The sequence below is a fragment of the Ictalurus furcatus genome, chromosome 12 (genome assembly GCF_023375685.1).
Source record: "Ictalurus furcatus strain D&B chromosome 12, Billie_1.0, whole genome shotgun sequence".
Classification (NCBI taxonomy): Eukaryota; Metazoa; Chordata; class Actinopteri; order Siluriformes; family Ictaluridae; genus Ictalurus; species Ictalurus furcatus.
The window spans coordinates 5071903-5095176 of record NC_071266.1 but is presented as its reverse complement, the minus strand read 5'-3'; the positions used below and the strand labels follow the sequence as shown (position 1 = coordinate 5095176).

At 38.2% G+C, this 23274-nt stretch overlaps 1 protein-coding gene across 1 annotated transcript in view; it reads left to right on the top strand.

Annotated features, from left to right (window-relative positions):
* Positions 1-284: 284 nt before the first annotated feature.
* Positions 285-23274, top strand: part of asic4b (acid-sensing (proton-gated) ion channel family member 4b) — a 51880-nt gene continuing 28890 nt past the window's right edge. The window contains exon 1 of the mRNA XM_053637575.1: positions 285-863. Within this exon, the coding sequence (XP_053493550.1) occupies positions 285-863 (579 nt within the window). The remainder of the gene's footprint in view (positions 864-23274) is intronic.

Genomic DNA, 23274 nt, shown 5'->3' with positions numbered 1-23274 from the left:
GAGTTTGAGGAGCCACAGCTTCAGTTAGAGTTCTGAAAGGAAACAGAAGACCAGAATAAACACGAATGATGGAGGAAAAGAAAGCGCAGAAAAGGAGAAAGTGTTAAAAGAGACAGGATTTGAGTAAGCAAGCGGGGGCAGACAATTGGAAAAAATAGACAAGAAAAAGTGTGCAAGCACTGAAAAGTAGTAAGGAGTGAACTGTAGCAAGTGGACCACTTGAAGAGTAAGACTGACAAGCGAGACTAAAGAACATTGGAAGTGTAGCAGTCCTGGCGGCCCACATGCCCATCGAGTTCGTGTGCAAAATCAAGTTTGCTGAGGGAGATGAGGCCAAAGCGGCCCCACCCAAAGGAGGTGGTGGCAGCCCGATGGACAAAGGAGCCGGCATGGCTGACCTGGCTGCTTTCGCCAGCTCCTCATCCCTGCATGGCTTGGCCCAGGCATTAGGGTCATCAGGATCAGGCCGGGCAAGCATGAGACGGACAGTGTGGGCACTGGCCCTGCTGGCATCACTGGTACTCTTCCTGTACCAGGCGTCCTGGAGCACAGGTACCTACCTGGAGCACCCACATGTGGCTGCACTGAACGAGGAAAGCCGGCGTGAGCTCATTTTCCCTGCCATCACGCTGTGCAATGTCAACCGCTTCCGCTTCTCTGCGCTCACCGATGCTGACATCTACCACCTGGCCAACCTGACCGGGCTGCCTCCAAAAAGCCGTGGCGGGCACAGACCGGGCGAGCTGCACTACCCGCCTCCTGACATGCTGGACATCTTCCAGCGCACGGGCCACCAGCTTGATGAAATGCTGAAGAGCTGCAACTTTAGTGGACAAAATTGCTCCGTGCATGACTTCAACGTGGTGAGTATGCCACCCTCCAGTTGGCTATGGCTTGTGGTTGTGGTACTTGCTCTAATTAGATGTGGTGCCCTTGTTGGGTGTTGGTGTTTAGTAGTGAATTCCGAGTTCTTTTGGCTGAGGTAATTACAATGTTGACATCCAAATCTTCTTGATTAACAGTCACTTGAATGTTATAACGCCCTCTGTTGATGAACCTGATGCTGAACCTGATCGTTTCTTGCTTCATATGAGGTCTATGGGTTTTTTTTTTTGTTTTGTTGGATATGCAGTCAATAGAAATGCACCCATTTCAAAGATATGGAGTTCTGAATAATGTTTTTACTCACAGATATCTAAAAAAAAAACAAAAAAACAACAACAACAAAAAAACAACCAACCAAACAAACAAACAAACAAAAACTTGTTGCTGAATGGCCAGATGTCAGGCCTAAATAATATAATGTATGATTGGTCAAAAGATCTTGTTTGAAAGCTATGGGGCTGCTGTTTATACTGTAGTAAAACTAACTTTTGCATTGAAAAGCAAGTAGCAGATAAGTAAACAATACTAAATATTGGAATAGTTGTGGTACATATCTGTACAAAATTGCAGAAGGTATGTCTTCTATTGCTAAACTGTGAGGTTATAAGTTACATTTTTTAAAAAATTTTTATAGTTAAGCCATGTCTTTGTGCAACAAGATACAATTTAATATATTGGTAAGACATGATCTTTCATGCCTTTGGGAACATCACAGGTTTTTAAGGGTTAAGATTATTTGTGTTTATATTATTACTGTCTGAAATTATGTGCTGAGTTTGACACTATTTGTGCCTAAAGCCTATTCTAGCCTCTTTTTCTGTTTGGTATTGTGTTGTATTTGCTCTTGGTATGAAACTTGTTCATAAATATATAGATAGATTCACAGAAATATAGAAGGTATATTTCAGTCCCAGTGCTGCTCCTGTCTGCTCTCCTCTACTGAACTCATCGCCTGGCTCTGTCTCTTCTTCTTTCTGTTACTTTACGGTTTGTCTCTCCTGACGGAGAATGTTATTTTGGCCACAGAACAGATGAAATATGCAGGAGATGGACAGGAGACATGATTCTTGCATTAAGCAAATCAGCTTTGAGGAGGAATGCACCTCAGACTGCTTCTCTGCATAGCCTTTGGATTAGGAGCATGTGGTACTATTGCTGCAAATGAAGTCTTAATTTATTAAGCTGTCCTGAGAAAACCTTCCATTAAAATATATATTTTTCCAACCACTAGTATCCCCTAAGGCTTGTGAGTGTTTTATTAGTGGGTGTTTGTTTCAGTATACACCCCAGTTGTCACTGATTTTCTTTCTTTCTTTCTTTCTTTCTTTTTTTGGAGGCTCTGTCAATTTGCCTCCAGTCGAGTTTTTAAATCTGTGTTTCTTTTCTCACATTGAACTTCTTGTTAAATTCATCCATCCATTCATTTTCATTAACTGAGGGAATACACCCTGGATGGGATGTCCGTCCTTCTTACACTTCTGGTTAACTGATCTTATTAAATAAATGAGCATTAATTAAGGGGAGTGGCATCACTGTCCACTTCCATTAAAATGTTTTAATCCATCGAATGCCGTCTTAATGAAGTGGAACATAAATGATTGCTGCATTACAATATTTATAGCACAACTCAAAGTTTAACAAAGCATAATGCTTGAATCTTGAAATTGCTACGACCCTGTGTGTATGTCTGCTTCTTTCCTTTCAGAAAAACAGCATACTGAAAATGCCTTTTGGTGCGTGTGTGTTATAGTCCTGGCTTGCATCTGTTATTCTGCCATCCTCTCTCAGGATTATGGCGATATGAGGTTTCGTTATTCATTGCTTGTTCAGATGTGATGTTCAATTCAGCTCCACTCCATGAACCATGTGTGTGACATATTGTCTCTGTGTTGTCTCGTTATTCGTAAATCCTCCCAAAGACATCTGTCAGGATTGGATTTGTTTGAACATGATTGGAATGTGAAGACCTTTAAATAAGTAGAGGACACCTCTTCGGTCCAAGATGCTATTAAAAATGTGAATTTTTTGGATTTTTTTTTTTAGTTTAGATATATCCTTGTGGTTATTTTGATTAAACAAACTAATTACAGTAGCAGAGATAGTAGCTTGTATTGTGGCACTTTGGGAGTAACATGAGCTGCAATGCTTTGCTCAAGGCTATAACAAAGTGAGATTGAGATTAGGGACACACTCATCTCACATTTTGTTTCATGGTTTAACGAATATTATAACAAAGCCTGATCCAGAATGGATCTCAACCCACTGTTGCTCCGATGTGTGGATATAAACAGAGAGATTTGTTGCAGTCTAGCTAATCACTCTCTATTACTGATGTCTTCCCCCACACACTTGGTGGCCACTCTAGAGTAAGTAAATAGCACACTGGCTCATTTGCACAACTTAATATCATTTAATAAAGGGTAAATGTCGGTAAGGCCAGAATAGTTTGCATTTGAGTGGGCTCCGGTGTGTGTGTGTGTGTTTTTTTCTTCTTCTAAATAGGACATCTCATCCAGCTACCTGACAAGTCACACAGATATCTGAGGAGTCAAGTGAAATGATATTGCAATCGATATCGGACTTTAAAATCAGTTGAGATTTATTGACACAATGCTTGTGTCCACATTTATCACTGTGTGAATCAATGCGCACAAGGTGTTTGTATGTATGTGTATTTTTGTGTGTTTGTGGCAAGCTCTTCTGCAAATAATGACTCCACACAACAAGCTGGGAGACAAACAAAAGCAACAAGCTATCCCCCTGAAGGTCACCAGAAGCTTGAAACATGGATCAGCTCTCACTCGGGCCGTTGTCTTTTGGCGTCGTAACGATTTTGCGTATTTGATTTTCCACAGCAGAGCTGCATAAATTAGTGAAAGTCATGTAAAACATTAATCAAAGCTCTCCCAAGCTGTGGCTGTAATGGATGGCTCTGTCCTGCTACGCATCTCATCTAGATTTAACTAATCACCTATCACATGCTCAGATAAGCACATGTCACGTCATGTTATAAATCTAACAGTATACACGTATTCACCTGAGAGCAACGTGCCGTGTTCACTCTAAAGCAGATTTGTGACCAGAAAGATCCTCAGGCTATCACGTCTACGATGATACACTGAACAAATGAAGAAATGAGGATGGAGCTATACGAAATATTTACCATAAAGCTAAAATTGTAATTTTCAGTAAGTCATCTGATTTCAGCTTCATATTTTCGAAAAGGATGACATTAAATGGCACAGAATCAGAACTGCAAATGTGCATTATTTAGTTAAATGGACAAATCAGAAACCTGGGCACCTAAGGCAAGCAGAATTCATGTCTGGACTATTAATTTTATATTCATTGTTGTTTAGTAGGTTTAACAACCAGATGGAGAAAATAAAACCTACTTCCTATAAGCATTTGCAAAGTATTACTATTGTATACATATTTAAATGGAATGCACTTCATGGGTGGTGCAGCACACCTCAGTGCTGTGTGTGCCCACTGCTTGCTGGACTACACACGTTGGATGATGGATTAATTACTGTGCATAGATAACAGACAAAACTGAACATATAGCTCTGGATAAAATCTGTACTATAACTCTTCTGCTAGCACGCTACACACAATATGTCACCTCACAGTTAAACACATTGGCTGAAAATAAAGCCAGACACAAATAATATTTTTACTTGCACTGCGAGGAGAGAAAACCTTAGTTCATCCTTCTCTCCCTGGGGATTCATGTTCATTCATTTCCCTTAATCTGTATTAATGCATTTAACTAACTAAATGGCCACCTATCCTAGGCAGTGGTCATACCACAAGATGCAACCCTGAAGGGAGAACTACCCCCGAAAACAAACAACAACTGCAAGAATCTGCAGCAAAAGCCTGGGAAATCAACCAATAAGAAACCAACAATTCGGTTGTGTCAATGAGTCGTAGGCTTGATGCAGTTATTGCAAGCTAGGATATGCAACCAAATATTAAGTGTTATTTACTTTCATTTACTTCAAGACTTCCTATACTTTTGCTCGACTAAATATCTTATGGTCTAGATAGAGATTTCTTTATTGATCCCCAGTGGAAATATGGTCTGATTCTATGTTTTCGGTTATTTAACAATACCAGAAAATTGAAGCAGAAATCCTAAACTCTCATCTCGTATCTATCTTTTCATCTCAAACCCAAATGCACAAACAAATGAATAGGCCTTGCCATTCCAGTATTTTCAGAAGGGACTGTATCTATCAATATCTCAAAAATGAAACTATTGGGGTTGAACTATGCATTTTATATATATATATATATATATATATATATATATATATATATATATATATATATATATATATATATATATATATATAGCATTTTCTGCCTATTTGACCCCCTTCCAACAGTGACTATATGATGATATATATATATATATATATATATATATATATATATGTATATATATGTATATATATATATATATATATATATATATATATATATATATATATATATATATATATATATGTATAAATATATATATAGCATTTTCTGCCTATTTGACCCCTTTCCAACAGTGACTATATATATATATATATATATATATATATATATCTCATCATATAGTCTTATATGATGAACATATAAGACTATATAAACATATATATTTATACATATATATATATATATATACATATATATACATATATATATATATATATATCTCATCATATAGTCACTGTTGGAAAGGGGTCAAATAGGCAGAAAATGCTGGAAAGGTAAAGAATGTGCAGGACATGGAGGATTTTTCTGAAGAGCAGTGGGCAATTTATCTGTTCAGGACAAACAAGGGACTCATGAACAACTATCACAAAACATAAACACAGTCGTGGATCATCCAGGTAACAACACACAGTATTAAGAATCAAGAGTATGTAAACTTTTTAACTGGTTCGTTTGTGTAAATTCAGTTGTTATTGAGTCTTGTGGACTTTATGTAAACATCTGTTATGTGAAATAGTTTATTTATGGCAGTACTAAATAATTTTTTTTTTAATGATTCCCTTTATTATTATTATTATTATTATTATTATTATTAGTAGTAGTAGTAGTAGTAGTAGTAGTAGTATTTATTTATTTATTTATTTATTTATTTAACAAATTAATAACTTTTGCAGATATGTAAATTTATGAGCACAACTGTAAGCTCTTAATGAGTTATGCCAGGTGTGATGAGGGAAGGGAAAATTTCAAGTACCCTTTGCTGGTGGAAGTAGACCTGACCCAGCTCCTCCTATCTGGGAGGAGTCCGACCAAAAGTCTTGGGTACGGAGTGTGTTTCCGGGTGGAAAACCTTCTTGTTAAGCGTGTTGTGTGATGTTCTTAGCCATCATGTAAAAACCAGGAAACAAGGACAAAGAACATAGAAACAAGATACTTCGCCCAAAACAAAGACACACGGGGTTTAAACACACAAACTAATTAAAAAGGGAAACGAGAACAGCTGATGACCATAGGAACAACCAATAACATAACAGGTGCAGAGACATCAACCGAAACCAAAACAAACACACGTACCAAAAGTAAACACAGTTTGACAACTCGGAAGTGCACATTGTCGCGTTTTGGGCGGTTCATGGGAAATCCATGACATTAGCGGTCAGGTTTAGGCTTATAGGAGGAGTTGGATCAGGTCCAGCTACACCCCCTGGACTTTTGCTTTTATAGTGAGGCCTATAAAAATACTTGTGCAACTGTGCAAGGCTTAGATAATGTTTTAAAGAAATGGCTAGGAAATTTTGAATGCTGAATGAATGAATGCTGTTGTTAACAGGAAAGTTCTTATTTTGTAGTAGGTTATTAAAAGTTTATAGACTCTGTTTTTCACCTGTTTGATTATTAAAAATTAAATGTCTTCCTTATTGCTGAATACTTAAGTCACACCCCCAGCAGAAATATATATATATATATACACACATACATATACATACATCTTTTTTTGTTTTTCCTTTTCTACATTCTGTTCTCAGATTCTCTTTACTGACATTCAGGTCTAATTGGATGCTTATACTATGATTGAGTGACATGTTTACCTAGAATGGTACTTGGTATGTCTGAATTCTCAATTGCAGTCTTCATGGACTAGATTATTTGTTACCTTAGAATTACATCCTCTATGGTGATATTGATAAAATGTACTCTGAGTGACATTCTGAGTCTGAGGAGATGAGTCACAGGAGATGAAGTGGTTTATGTTGAAATCCCCAATAAAGTCCCATTTCACCTCCCTTCCAACTAAGGTTTGTTATTTAGAAATGTTACCATTGCACTGCTTGTATTAAAACACCCCGAAGTGACAAAATCTAAACATCATAAATAGCACAATATATACCAAATTATAGGTATTGGTTTCCCACATCACTTCTATTGTTTCATATATATATAAAAAAAAATGTAATTTGAATAATGCTTCGTTCCCAACACTGGTTGAAAATGAGAGCAGATAGGATCCAACAGTAACAGCTGCAGGCTGAATCCTCTGTCTTTTGGAAAGTGGTGATACATGCTCATACACAGCTCGGCTTTTAAATGCAGATTTTACTGTGTCTTACTTTCAGTGCTGTTTTGCCATCACACTTCTTATCTACAAAACTTCAGATCAGATTTCATGTATGATTTTTAAGTCTTTATAAAAGCAGAACACACTTTATATTCAACATGGTCACCAATCTTTTGCCTTATAATTTAATATACATTAGCACAGACTATGGAAATTAAACTAAGTAACTGAAGAAAAGAATTCTGAAAGAAGAAGAACTGAAAGAAGAATTCTACCAAATCTAATATTTTGACTTCTGGTCATGGAGTGAACAAGTTGGTGACACACTGCCAGGTCTGTCTTTCTCCATTCTTGGAGAATGAGCTCTTTCAGAGCCTGGAATACTGGATGGAGAATGCTGCTCGACCTGTCTTTTCAGTACTCCCCATAGGTGTTCTATTGGGTTCAGGTCAGGGGACATACTTGGCCGCAGAATCATTTTCACCCAGAGTGCAGAGAGATGGTAGTATCTTCTCTTTCTGTGAGTTCATGATGCCATCAGTGAAGTGCATTTTCCCAACACCTGCAACACTCATACGACCCCACAGAGGAACACTGCCACCGCCATGCTTTACTGTGGGTGCCATGCATTTTTCATTGTACTCTTCCCCCTTGCGATGCCATACAGTTTCGATGCCATAAGTTCCAAAAAGATTTACCTTTGTCTCATCAGATTAAAGTATGGAGTCCCAATATTCTTCACCTTTCTAAACATGGGCCCTAGCAAATGCTAAATGGCCTTTTTTTGTGCATGGGCTTTAGCAGTGGCTTCCTTTGTGGACGACACCCTTGCATGCCACTCCTGTGCAGCATACGTCGTATCGCGTCACATGAAACAGTCACCCCAGTTTGGCTTTCTACAGCTTTAGCTAACTGTGATGAACTTGCATGGCGATTTTCCTCAAGTCTTCTTAGGACAAAGCGCTCATCTCGAGGTGTTAGCGTCCATGGACCGCCTGGATGTCTCAGAATGCTTGCCACAAATCCATCCTTTTTGAATGTTTAAATAACTTTCACTACTTTATTCTGACTAATTAGCAATGCTTTACTAATTTTCTTGTAGCCCTGAACGTTTTTGTGTAAAGAAATTACTTTCTTTCTGAAGACTTCTCAAGACATTTCTCTTCCATGTGGTGCCATAATTGTCAGCACTGAATGGTAGAAGATTTTATAGGTTAAATACAACCCTTAATTGACAATTATATAGCAACCACCTGTGTGATGATTAATTAGACTCGTCTGTTGTTGAATTCCAGTAAATTAGCATTTGACCAAGTTTTATTTCTAAAAGATTCATTGGGGTGTACTCATTTTTGCACCATTATCTAAAAATCATTTTGTTAAAAAATTTTCAGCTTTGTTTTTTTTTTGTACTGACAAATCTCATTTACAACCAATAAACCAGAGTTGCTAGAATATTTTATTGTATAAGATCCCATAGAAAGTATTAATTCTAAAGAGGGACAGATGATTTTCTGAGACATCTGTTGGGCTGTACTCACGTATGCTTTATATATATATATATATATATATATATATATATATATATGGATGTTCATATACAGTATCTGACAAAAGTGAGTATACCCCTCACATTTTTGTAAATATTTGATTATATCTTTTCATGTGACGACACTGAAGAAATGACACTTTGCTACAATGTAAACTAGTGAGTGTACAGCTTGTGTAACAGTGTAAATTTGCTGTCACCTCAAAATAACTCAACACACAGCCGTTAATGTCTAAACCGCTGCCAACAAAAGTGAGTACACCCCTAAGTGAAAATGTCCAAATTGGGCCCAATTAGCCATTTTCCCTCCCCGGTGTCATGTGACTTGTTAGTGTTACAAGGTCTCAGGTGTGAATGGGGAGCAGGTGTGTTAAATTTGGTGTCATCGCTCTCATACTCCCTCATAGTGGTCACTGGAAGTTCAATATGGCACCTCATGGCAAAGAACTCTCTGAGGATCTGAAAAAAAGAATTGTTGCTCTACATAAAGATGGCCTAGGCTATAATAAGACTGCCAAGACCCTGACACTGAGCTGCAGCACGGTGGCCAAGACCATACAGCGGTTTAACAGGACAGGTTCCACTCAGAACAGGCCTCGCCATGGTCGACCAAAGAAGTCGAGTGCACGTGCTCAGCGTCATATCCAGAGGTTTTGTATGGGAAATAGACGTATGAGTGCTGCCAGCATTGCTGCAGAGGTTGAAGGGGTGGGGGGTCAGCCTGTCAGTGCTCAGACCATACGCCGCACACTGCATCAAATTGGTCTGCATGGCTGTCGTCCCAGAAGGAAGCCTCTTCTACAGATGATGCACAAGAAAGAGTTATTTTAAGGGGACAGCAAATTTACACTGTTACACAAGCTGTACACTCACTACTTTACATTGTAGCAAAGTGTCGTTTCTTCAGTGTTGTCACATGAAAAGATATAATCAAATATTTACAAAAATGTGAGGGGTGTACTCACTTTTGTGAGATACTGTATGTGCGTGTGATTGTGCCCCCTTGCCCTCTGACCCCATGTATGATTGTTCTCTGCATTGTGCCCCATGTCTCCTGGGATAGGCTCCAGGTTCCCCACGACCCAGTAAGGATAAGTGGATATATATGGAGATCAGCAAATCTCTGAAAAGCTCTGGAGATCAGCAGTTTCTGTGTTTTTAGAAATGTTAACATTGCATGGCTTGTCCTGGCTGTCGGGGTGAATGATTTGTCCACTGCTGGTATGTGTGTGTGTGAGAGAGAGATGTACTATATGCTGCAGTGACTCTTACGCTTACAAGTGGAATGCGGATATCGTACGTGAAGCCAAGCACATCAGGAGGAAATTCACAGGGCTAATGATTAATCTGTTGCTTTATGAGCCACACAAACACCTCAACCACAGGTGGTGTTAGACACAGCCTACGCCGAGGATGGCAAAGAGTGCTGGTGATGAATCAGCTGTGAAAATGCTCCAACATTCAGTACACTGGAAAGTGTGCTCAGTTGGAATGCTGTCTTTCTGCCTCTCACTTCTTCTTAGTCACAACCTTTCTGTCTCACTCTCTCATCATGAAGCGCCACTAAAAACGCCCAAAGATCAGTTCTATCAGTTCTAAAAAGTTGAGCGAGGCTACGTTTGTGCTTTCCAAATTTTTTCTTTGTTTCTCTCTCTCTCTCTCTCTCTCTCACCCTGTTTGTTTTGTTTCTGTTATGCACCTGTTTGTCATTTTCTGAATACTAAATGGAGTTTTGTTTGCTTTTGGATCGAAATGTGTAAATGCCACATGTATAAATGCCACATTTGAAAAATCCTATGTTCTCATCTATATACAAATTAGAAATGCATCACTGGAGTCCCTGCCTAATGCCTCCTGTTAGACATTTTGTGCCTCCCATTTCTTTTGTCTATTCTCCAACCAGTGTGAAAAAATTACATTATGTAAAACTTTCATCTGCCCTGAAATTTTTTTGTCACAAAAACATTTCTTTTCTTTTGTGTGTACACGATGCACTACCTGATTATTTCTGTTGTGATTGGGTTTTGAAACTACAAGACTTTATTTTTTTTAGAACTCTCCAGGAGAAAGTGGATAGGAAGAAAGAGGATTTTCTTTTTTAAACAGCCTATCAAATAAATAAATAAATAAATAATAAAAAAAATAATTAAAAAAAAACTGCCACAATTTGAGGACTTTCGTTTTTACAAGCTCGTCAGTCAGAAACTAATAGCAGGCATGTCATTGAATGTTGAAACAGCATAGAATTGCAAAATGCAAGTAAGAATGTGATGAATCCCATGGTGTCACGTAACCTATTGGTGTTTGTGACCCAGAAAAACACTCTGATTGATTCATCAGGTGCTGGAAAGATTGTAATGATTGGATTAGGCTTATGAGAGGGAGGTTTTGTGCTTCGCTGAGTCGCACTGATCTGGCCTGGGGTTCTGACCCATTTCTGGCACACTATGAGACTTGGGAATGGCAATGCAGCTGCATCCTCCTGTTCTTTACTCACACAGAGAGTGTGGGAATCTTATCATATGCAGCATGGAGCATGTGCCAATAAGTGTGTTTCAATTTTAGACTAGTTCTCAAGTCTCTTAGTGAGCCAAAAATGGGTCAGAACCCCAGGCCAGATTACTGCACCTCAGCGAAATATAAAACCTCACTCTGGGCTTTTACCTACAGTAATCCAATCACTATGATTATTCTGATACCTGCCAAACCAATCAGAGTGGATGAACAAGACAGTATGTGGAAGTCTGTACCCTGCAACTTCTATAGCTCATGATTACATAAAGTCTATTCCATTGTAATCAATGCACTATCTTGGTGTTTTATTAAAGGATTAGTTTCCAGAAATTCAACAATACAATAGTAAGCTTCAATATGGCAGGATGATTGAAGGAATCTGCACCGCACAAGATGTTCCTCATAGCGTCAGTGAAAAACAGTATAAGAAAAAAAAAGAGTGATGTTCAACTACAATCACATCTATACAATTATATTAACTACAATTCCCTTTACAGCACGTTTATGTCTAGAACTCCTTAACAAATGAGATCATTATTCAAAACAGTGTGTAGATGGACTGACACAATCAAAACATGTTCATTTTAAATGGAAAATGGAACAACTCCTCTGGCTTTCAGTGCTTCAGGATAAATATTATTTTTCACTGTCCAGTTACATTTCATGTTTGTTAGCTAAGTGTTAAACATCTGTGAAGGCCTGCCAGAAAATGCAGCCGGACTCGTTAATCCTTCGGTCATTAATCCTTCACTTCTGACGTGAAGCCAAATGCCAATATATATAACAACGACGCAAACTAGTTTCGCCGCATAGCAGATGATTTGGCTAATGAGCACTATTAGTGCTCAGTTGTTACTAGCTATGTACACGATTTTCACTAAACAGTCACTTTAATCAAGCTCCATTTATATCACACCACCAATCAGTGAATTTTCCATTCAGCAAACTTTTCACAGTCTCGGTGCCATGTGTATTCTTGCTGAAGAGAGGGATGGAAAAATAATATTGTGCCAACATCATCACCAGCCTGAGAGAATGAAACCGGAGGTAGTACAATCAGGATCAGAAACCACGTAATGCAGCTCGGATGATGTCCAACAAATTAAATTCAAACTTTAGCGCAAGATATGTTATGGATCTTAAAGCATAATCATCTCTCCATTGAAAAGAATATCTCGAACTGAGAGAAATAGGAGTACAGCGATGCAGAAGTGGAGAAAGGCACATATTATGGAAAGAGAAGAGTCTCTAAGGGAGATGTGGTTCTACATACCTCGCCAAACACCCACAAGCTTCCCCTCACTAGTTATTCACACAGCTCTTCAAGCAGTGGGCTAGTTTGCAGAACTATTCAGTGTGATTCAGATGAAATCTGATTTGTGAGAAAATGAAGAAGGAAGCTCACAAAGAAGACAAGGTACAGCCGCAATTGACATGCCATGGAAACTGAGTAAACAAGGCTATCAAACTCCACCTCAAGATAAAGATGATAAAATTATAATTCATTTAAGGAGGCATGAATACTTAGATATTTAGAGAATGATTTTTTTTAAAAAAAACAACAACTCCCAATTGGATATGAATATTCATTCATTTTTAGCAACAGCATTATCCTGGTCAGAGCTTATCCTTGCCTACACCCTGGATGGGATGCCAGTTTATTGCAACACTGTAAATGAACATTTATATATATATATATATATATATATATATATATATATATATATATATATATATATATATATATATATATATTTTAAAGCACTTACCAATAGACAAAGCCTTTGCTTTTGGAAAAATCCATTTCAGATTTTCCACCCAAATTATGCATTTGTTATCATCCTGTGGTACTGTAGTATCAAACAGATTTGCACATTGGTTTAAAGAGGCTTAATAATGATGGCTGCTGTATTGCATTGCCTGCAGCTTCAAAGCCAAAGCTGGCCACAGTAACGGAATTTAGAGATTATATTTCTGGACCGGCGGTAAATCTATGGGCCTTTTGAAGTTGTCCTGGCACAAATGCAGCACTGCACCTTACTCAGCAACATGTAAATAGCAGGGCCCATGAAGGCTGAAGGAGAGATCAGGAGCTGAAGAACTCCTTGGCCTTGCTCAGCATGGAACATAACGCAAATCTCACAGCACTCTAATGGTGCCCTACTTCAAAGCATATCACCCAGCTACTTTCGATCAGCACTTTCATCTAGTTTCAACCCAGCTACTTTCAATCAAATCTCCTTTAGTTACTGAAAATGTAGCAAAGCGCATGTGTGTGTATGTGTGCGTGCATTCTCGTGTGTAGACGACTCTTCATTATGTAGTTAAAGACTGAGGAAATGAAAATAGCACTCACTTCACTGAACGGCCCTTGGTGAATGCTGTGGCTAATGAGTTGTGTGTTATCTGGAACAGCGCTGGGTAAATACCCTGGATGTGCATACACACTCTGCTTCACTGTAACAGCACATTTTCCAGTTTGACTTCTGATTGATTGTTTGGTGAAGCTAGCTCAAACACTTCTCGAAATACTCATCAATCAGTAATGGCATATAATTATTATGATAATCTGTGAGCTAATGGCTTTGTCATTACAAAAAAACTTAATATAGAAAGTGATATAATGGTTGGGTTTTGCTGACTGAATATTCAGTATGCTTCATATGTGCATCAGGGATGTAACCGAATACAAATACAGCTTGTTAACATTTTGGGAAATAGAAGTAATTATATTTGTTAGAAAATATCTCATGTCTGTATGAACAACAACAACAAAAAAATTAGAAATATTGATTGATTTATAAAACAGTCCCTTGTACGTCTTTAGTTGAGACCATTTATGAACTTGAGTGATTGAGTTTGAGGAACTGTCAGTGTCAGTGCTGGCATTTCCACCTTTTTTTTTTTTTTAAAGCAGTTTTTGGTGGCATAGTGGTATAATTTATATTTATTTGAATAAACAAACACCCACTTTGGGTTTAAATTTGGATATTGATACAGATACAAACATTTGCAACAATAAACAGATACAGATAGTGCCTTTGCACCACACACATGTATATGTCAAGCTTGTGTATGCCATGATGCTTATACTGTAGAACAGATCCCACATATCATGGTGTCTTTTGTAGCAAACCAATAGTAAAGATTATGCATATATTAAAACACTATTTACAACATACTGTTAATTACTACAGTGCAGTATTGTACAAAGAAAGGTGGAGAGCACAGACTGGTAGCATGACCTTCATATTGCTCATTTTCATGTATTTATTCTCAGGTATTGTATGTAATAATATGAGGCAATTGGGTGACAATAATAATACTAGGGCAGCAACTAACGATTATTTTCATAATCCATTAGTTGGCCGATAATTTTTCCCTCCGATTAATCGATTTATCGGATGGGGGGCAAACTTTCAGTACCATTTTTCCGTATATTTAAGATAAAATCCACAAACTGAGTGTTAAAAATATAAACGTCAGACTAAAACTTTACACAACTGTTTGTCCAATTATATAAGAATGAAAAGAACCCAATACACACAGACACACACACCAGAATATATATTTTTCATTTAGGACTGTAGTTTACTTCAGTGCTTTTTGTGCATATCTATCTATCTATCTATCTATCTATCTATCTATCTATCTATCTATCTATATATATATATATATATATATATATATATATATATATATATATATATATATATATATATATATAAATTAACTTTATAATAAGTATTTATGCATTTATTTTTTATGGATGCACAAAAAGCACTGAATTAAACTACAGTTCTAAATTAATAATATAAACTCACTTTCACTGCACCTTGTGGCTTCTGTTACTCACTGCCTTTAGACATATTATTTTCCTTGTGTTTACTTTTGATCATAGTGTTTTAATTAGACATTACAGATCTTATTTGCGCTCCCACTGTGTATCACTGCGAGCGAGGAGCAATGCGGCCTCGTTACTAATAGAACACTTCCGTTACAATAAACGACAGAATTTACACTGCTAGCATATGTATACACCATATAACGACATGACATTATCGTAAATTAAACTAAACCTCTTAAGCAACTTGCACCAGTTTCCCCAACCCCTTCCACATAATGGAGCATTTTGGATATAAACATAAGATCACTGTCGTGTGTCCATGCTGCACAAACTGTGCTTTATAAAGTTTGATCTTCTTCACAACACTGAATATAAAATGGTCCCCTGCCTTAGAGGACTTGGAGGTCGCATACTTTCTTCCATATACAATGATGCCTCTGTCTGATGGTGACTGAGGTCATGTTGGGAATAAAAGTTAACGCTGACATAAACGGTAAACTGAAGAAATTCATTGTCGGTGACTCTGGGTATCTTCTAAACCTAGCGGCATCACATTACGTGCCAATGATGTCATGCGCCATCGACTAGGAAGCGGCTTATACTTCCGGTTACTAAAAATAAACGCTCATTTTTGAGACAATACTAACTTTGTAAAATTCAAACACTAGAATGTAGGGTACATAATGCATAGTGTAAGTGTATAGTACGTCATTTGGAACACAACTTTAGTATTTACGCTCCGAAGCGTGTTTTCGGAACAGATGAAACGTAGTGAGTAAATATACCCTGTTTCCGCACGCAGACCAAATAATCGATAATAAGAAACGTTGACAACTATTTTAATAATCGATTATTATCGATTTTATCGCCTTGTTGTTGCAGCTTCTAAATAATACTGACCTTACTATTTAGAAGCACTGCACTGTTTAAATACTGCGTCATTAAATCTGTTACACTGTGTTATTTTTAACATATTACAATATACACACACTGGCAACTTTACTAGGAACACCTGTACACTCACACAATCATGCACATTCATTGTCCAATCAGTCAATCATGTGGCAGCAGCGCAATACATAAAATCACGCAGGTACAGGTCGAGCACTTCAGTTAATAGTCACATCAAACAGCAGAATAAAAAAAAAAAAAAAACCTGATCTCAGTGACTTTAACCGTGGCATGGTTGTTGATGCCACACTGGCTGGTTTGAGTATTTAGGAACTCTTCTGTGATTTTTTTTTTTTTTTTTAAACACACTTACACAGAATGATGTGGGAAACAAGCACTTATGAATATGACTCAAATATCCTCTCATAAAATCAGAAATCCTGCCGGGTTAACTCACAAGCTAGCTTCGTTTATATCATCTAGCTTCAATAACAGTGAAGATCATGAATGATCAATGAATATGACTTAAAATCTTCTCAAAAATCAGGTTCAGGTTATTTAGTTTGCATTAGCAGGATATACAGTATTATGAACGATTATGAATACAACTTGAAAAACAAAAAAGATCTTACTACTTGAAAACATCCATATGGGCTGCCTTTCTATATACAAACTCAAAATCACACTTTCAGGAAACTCTGTAGCATTTTATACTCTGTGGTTATAAAATTACATTCAACAGCAAAAAATCTTCTACAGAGTGATGTGTATTTGACCGAACTCAGCCTGTCAGACCTGTTATTCCTTTAATCTAAGACTGACTGACTGCACTTTGACCAATTACTGCTTAACACAAAGAGTTTCTTTATCTTGTTAGGCTACATGTCCTGTTTTTCGATATTTTCTGCCTGTATCTGTACTCACTTTCAACTATCTCCTCCTCTGACAACTAGGCAATAATCTGTTATGCAGTATGTGTTGCTATTCTCTGAAGGAGAAACAACACTCACTTCAAACACTGAGCTGTCACTGTCTTAATCACACCAAAATTGTTCTTCACCATCTGCACACACTGCGCCAAACATATGAGATCTCGCCATGTCACACAGACTGACATAGCTTGCTTGTTTGGAACATTTTCAATCTTCAATTTCTCTCTCTCTCTCTCTCTGCAACAAACACCCACATATAAACACCCACATGTTTTGCCCCCCAGCTCTGACAGACTTGTTGACATCTCTTATAACCTCTAACCTCTTATATCTGAGACGTCATGAATGATTGGCTGATCTTGACCGTGTGTGACATTGTATTGTAATGCTGCAAAGTATTGTGGTCAGTGTCAAAATGCCACAGATTTATCCCCTGAGGCATAGATATATCTCACGCTCTGGTATGATTCAGTGCAGAAAAACGTGTCAAAATGTGCTAGAGTGAATGGATATTGTTGTGTCAAAAGGTGTTGGGGTCAAAACACACACACACACACACACACACACACACAAACGTGCATACATGCTAGCAAAGAAACACAAAATAAAGTGAAAATACAATAGCAGTCTGAGTCACAGTGAGGCTGCAGACAGGAAGGACAAGGGAGACAGGTAGAGAAAGACCAAGGCCTCTAAGGATTCTCTGTACCGATCTATTCTTTCTATATTTCTGTATCTTAGAATATCTCAGAATATTTGAGAATTCTGATGATTAACAGCTGGTGTACACCATGATATAAAAGGCTCCAATCTAATATGTATTAATTGTTCAACAGTGAAACTACTGTATTACTGCTGAGCAGTGCATAGTATCAGAGATATCTCATCAGTGATATGATAAGAATAATGTATATCCAGATATGCACATATATGCAGCTGCATTTCGAGTGTTCCAAGTCCATAATGCGCCACTGGGTTCATGCCACATTTTCTCCAAATACCAAACATGGTAAACAGAAAAGTTTTATTCAAATCACTTCAAGTTTTCAAGTTTCATTCAAAACCCACTAAACTTATGGTTCTGTCATCTGTCCTTTTGTGTAATTTGCATTTTGATTGGACAATGTGAGCTTTCGGGATGTAACACAATACGAATACATGCTTAGAATATACAGAAGACATGAACAGATTCAAATACAAATATGAAGCGCACTATTTCAAAACTTGACATCTGGTTGAGACTAGACGTGTAAATATCCGACAAGAGGTTTTCACTTTCAAGCCAGCAAGAGGTCAGATCTGATGCGTGCAGGACAAAGAAAGACCACATTCATTAATGTAAACAATGCATTTACAGCAGTGGTCACCAACCCTCTTGCTTGGGATCGACCTTCCTGCAGGTTTCATCTCCACCCTAAATCGAACACACCTGTTTGAGAACTTCTTAAGGCCATGATTAGAAGGTCACGATTATGGTTGGAGCTAAAGTCTTCAGGGAGGTAGATCTTCCGGAACAGGGTTGGTGACCATTGCTTTACAGTGATGCTTTTACAGTGTAGTGTAGTTTCATTCATCCTTAGTAACTGACTGGTCAGGGCCATGCATGTTTAAATTAGGCTACTAGTTTGTAAATTCATTATAAATGCAGCAGGCATGTATAGAAAATGTAATAACTATGTGAATGGGTTTAATAAACAGTCCTGTGCATATCTCTATTTTAAAAGAAAGAAAGAAAGAAAGAAAGAACTTTAGGTCCTTAGTGTCACATACTTTTCAGGTTTAAATCCAAATATAGATACAGATTTGAATATTTGAAGCACTAAACAGATACAAATATTGGTATTGTCTTACACCCCTAGTCCGTTTAGTCTGTTTAATATTTCCTCCAAAGGCATCATGATAGAATAAATATGGTACTATAAATATGGTTTTTCAGGTTTATTCTTCATGCACTTAATATTCATTAGACTGTATTTCACATTGGCCTTCTTGCTGCTCAGTGGTGTGTTTCAGATGTGCCAGTGACATGGGCTGGAAAATGTTAGTCTAAATGGAAATCAAAACAACTGTCACTGATGGGCTGCATGAATCGACAGTCTGTGCTAGAAAGAAATCAGCCCTAGCCTTGCTTCTTCATACCATTCTATGTATTTTTTAATGACCACTTTAAGGCATTTGTTAACAGCATCTGATGTGGTTGCCAAAATTGAAACCTTAGATTTTTATCTTCCAAAGAACAGGGTTAGCTCATTCATATAAGCCACCCCTGAAACTAGTAATATTGTACAGAATGTGTCCCTAATTTGTCTTTTAAAGTATTACTGTGTTTTCCTGCCTTAGATTAGACGAGTAAGGCTTTTAAGAAGTGTAAACAAACAAATCAGTTCAAAGAGGATATTCGAATCATAGAATCCCTTCTTTCAATTGCTAATTGGACTTTTTAACAGAATGTGTAGTCTTTTTTTCAAAAAAAAAAAAAGAAAGAAAGAAAGAAAGAAAGAAAAGAGAGCAGATGAGGAGCATCTGCTGCTCTGATTCAGCCCAAGGCTACCTGCAACTACACATTCAAAACAACTGCTCAAGGACAGGAAAACAGCTCGCTCTCTCTCGCTCGCTCTCTCTCTCTCTCGCTCTCTCACACACACACACACACACACACTAGACAGGAGTTTTGAGCAAATGAAAAATAGCAAGCATATTTCCTTGATACTGTGCGTTCCTGCATTCTGGGAATTGATGATTGGCCTTAGAGACATAAAAGCAGTTGAAATGTGTCTTTGCATGTGTATGTGTGCGTGTGTGTCAGCCTAAAGCAGCCTAAATCATAAACTTGTAATAGGCCATTCACTTTAAATTAGGTGACAAATATGGACAGATTGATAGCTGAATTATTGCCATCTTCGAGACTGGAAAGGCAGCACTGAGGCTCTGCTGAATATGAATTTCCACACAAGAGCTCCTCAGCATCACAATATGCTCGTGACTGAAATGTCTTTGTGCTTGTGAGTAAAACTTTCTCTAACTTTGACATCATAAAACAATCTGGGGAAATTATATTTATATACATAAATGTGAGGAATTGTCGTGACCTGAATTATTATGATCGCAAAAGATCACTCTAGTTACAGTCACAGGGTTACATCAATGGGTTACATTCACCAACCAAATTATTACAAACATCTGTAAAATTTTCAGTGGTTAGCATGTTTGTCTTGCACCTCCAGGGTTGGGAGCTTGAATCGCCTGAGTTTGTGCCCCGAATTCTCTGGGATAGGCGCCAGGCAGAATGGTGAATGGCACAGAAAAACATCCAGTGCATGACAGTTCTTCTGGCGGAAATGCTTATTGATGAGGGAGGTCAGAGGTTTCAGAAGGCTTTAGTAAATCAAATAGCCAATCTTTACAACCACGGTGAGCAGAAAAGCATCTCAGAACATACAACCCATCGAGCCTTGCGTTGGATGGGCGACAACAGCAAAAGTCCACATCGGGTGCCACAGGAATCTGCGGCTACATTAAGCACAGTCTCACCGTAACTGGACAGTGGGAGATTGGAAAAAGATCAGGTGATGTGGTTAAACCTGGTTGTGAATATGGATAACTGCATAGAGTAGGTACAGGCATTCCTAATAAAGTGGCCGGCGAGTATAGACAAAATTCATTCACTGACTTGTGCGCTGATGAATGTTTAGAGGGTACAGAAGTATGTATGGATTTGTAAAGCTTCAGCAATATTTTTTTTCAGTTGCAAATATTCTAGACACCATATGGTTAGTGTGTGAATGAGTGTCGTGTAATTTCAAGTATTGCCTGTAAATGAATCATTATGGAAGTAGTATACAAATGTGCTCCAGAAAAGAGAGGAAGACACAGAACAGTAGGAGATTCTGATGAAAGCAGCATGGTCTGGGTGAGTCAGGATGCGGAGGTCAGGAACTCAGCAGGAGATCAATCAAGCTGATTATTAAGTATGATGTGGTGCATTGATTGTCCTCAGCGTGTGTTAGGGAGAACAGCAACCAAGAGCGTGAGCAGATATCATGGCTTTGTTAGCTTTGCACACGCCTGAACATAAAATGGAACAGGTGACTCTGAGCTCATGGGAATCTAAACACAAACTCACCATATGGAGTCGAATGTGCAAAGTGGATCGAATTGGGATTGGGCTGAATTACCTTCAATGTTTGAGTGCGCGTGTGAATGCATAAAGAACAAAGAGTTAAATTTAGCCTCTCAGTTTACGCTTTTCTTTTCTTTCTTTCTTACTCTGCAGAAATACTGATTGTCTGAAAAAACTGGATGAAACATTTCATTGATGTATTCTTGTCTTGTGTATATTTTGATTGGAACCAGATCTTATGCCACCGGCAGTCTCTACAATAGATTTGAATCCAGTTTTACTGTTATATTTAGACATAAAAGAGAAAGAGAGAGAGAGAGAGGGCGAGAGAGAAATATATGCCTTTGTACCCCAGACTCCTATGCAATTTCTGAACACAACAGAACAGAACAGCTCGAGTAAACATGTACCACTACATAATACATTTCCTTTGCCCTTTTGAGCAGAAGGAGAACAGGATAAGGCCATTTGTGTGTGTATGCTCATCTCTCTTCATGTGTGTACCATGTCTGGAAATAGCTGTTTGTGTGAGTAACTGTGAGCCATTTTAGGTAGGGGATATCCCTTTTTTTTTTCACTGCAAATGAGACATCCTCACTGAGCAAATAATCCATTTACACAGCATGAACACACGCCAAAGATGCTGCACAGCCTGCTTCTCGGTCTTGAACTGGCCCTCATGCAGAGTCAGACAGGACAAACCTCATTTCTCTAAAACTTGGAAATGGAATATACATAATTACACAATGTACAAAGTGTACCTATATAATAACTAACAAATGTTCAGTGAGCGTAGGTGGAATGTGATTGTGCATTATAAACTGGTACTTTTTCCATCATATACAGCACATATAGAGTTGGTAGGTGTACAAAAATGTTTTAAAGGAAGTGTATGCTGAATATTAAAATGAAAAATAGTTAATCATTTGAATATAAACAGGATGCCTGGGCAAAGGCAGAGTTAAGGGGTGGCGTGGGGTAGCATGACCACCACTGAAATATCATTATTGACCCAGAACTTATAGGTCATTGTTCATTTCCATTTTGGGGAACAAGTGGCATTCAGTCATGACACAGTTATTAATGTTCATGCGATTTCAGCCAACTTGATCATCAGTGAGCCTGACCTTTTATTTTTATATGCCAGAGAAAAGGACATTTAGAGAGGCACGATCAGTTTAATGTTTAGTAGATTAACTTGATGTCTAAATAGAGCTTGAGTTGGGTGCAAGGCAATGTCGACTCCCCTGTAAAAAAAAAAAAAGGTTCATTCATCGAAGAGTTCATTCAGAGGTTCTCAACCTTTTGTAGCTAAAGCCCCCCCCCCAAGTCTCCCCTATCATGTGGGATGCCCCCCCAACCCCACATTGGAGGAGACCAGATATAATGATTATCTCTCTCTCTCTCTTTTCATTTCGGCTTTTCCCTAGTTCAGGTGTTGCCACAGTGAATCAATTTTCTCCATATGTCTCTGTCGTGGGTGTCTTCCAGTGACACTCTGGCCTCTTTTAAGTTGATGCTTATTTGGGCCATGTAGTTCCATAGCGGTCTTCCCTGCTTCCGTTTTCCTGGGGTTTTCATTCCGAGCATTCTTCGTGTGACATGCTCTACCCCTCTTCTATTTACGTGCCCAAACCATCTCAGTTGCTCTTCTCTTGCTTTGTCCATGAAGCGCGCGACTTGGGCCATTTTCCTGATTTGCTCATTTTGGATTTTGTCTAGCCTAGTGTGGCCTAACGAAAATCTGAGCATTCGCATCTCTGCTACTTCCAGAGCAGCAGTAAGTCTTTTTGTGGTAGCCACTGTTTCCAGACCATACAGCGTGGCTGGTCGTACCACTTTGTTGTAGATGGTTCCTTTCATTTTAGCCGGCACTCTTTTGTCGCACATGACTCCAGTAGTTCTTCTCTAGCCGGCCCAACCTACTTGGATCCTGTGGTTGACCTCTTGTCTGGTTGTTCCATTTTTCTCCACAATGGATCCAAGGTA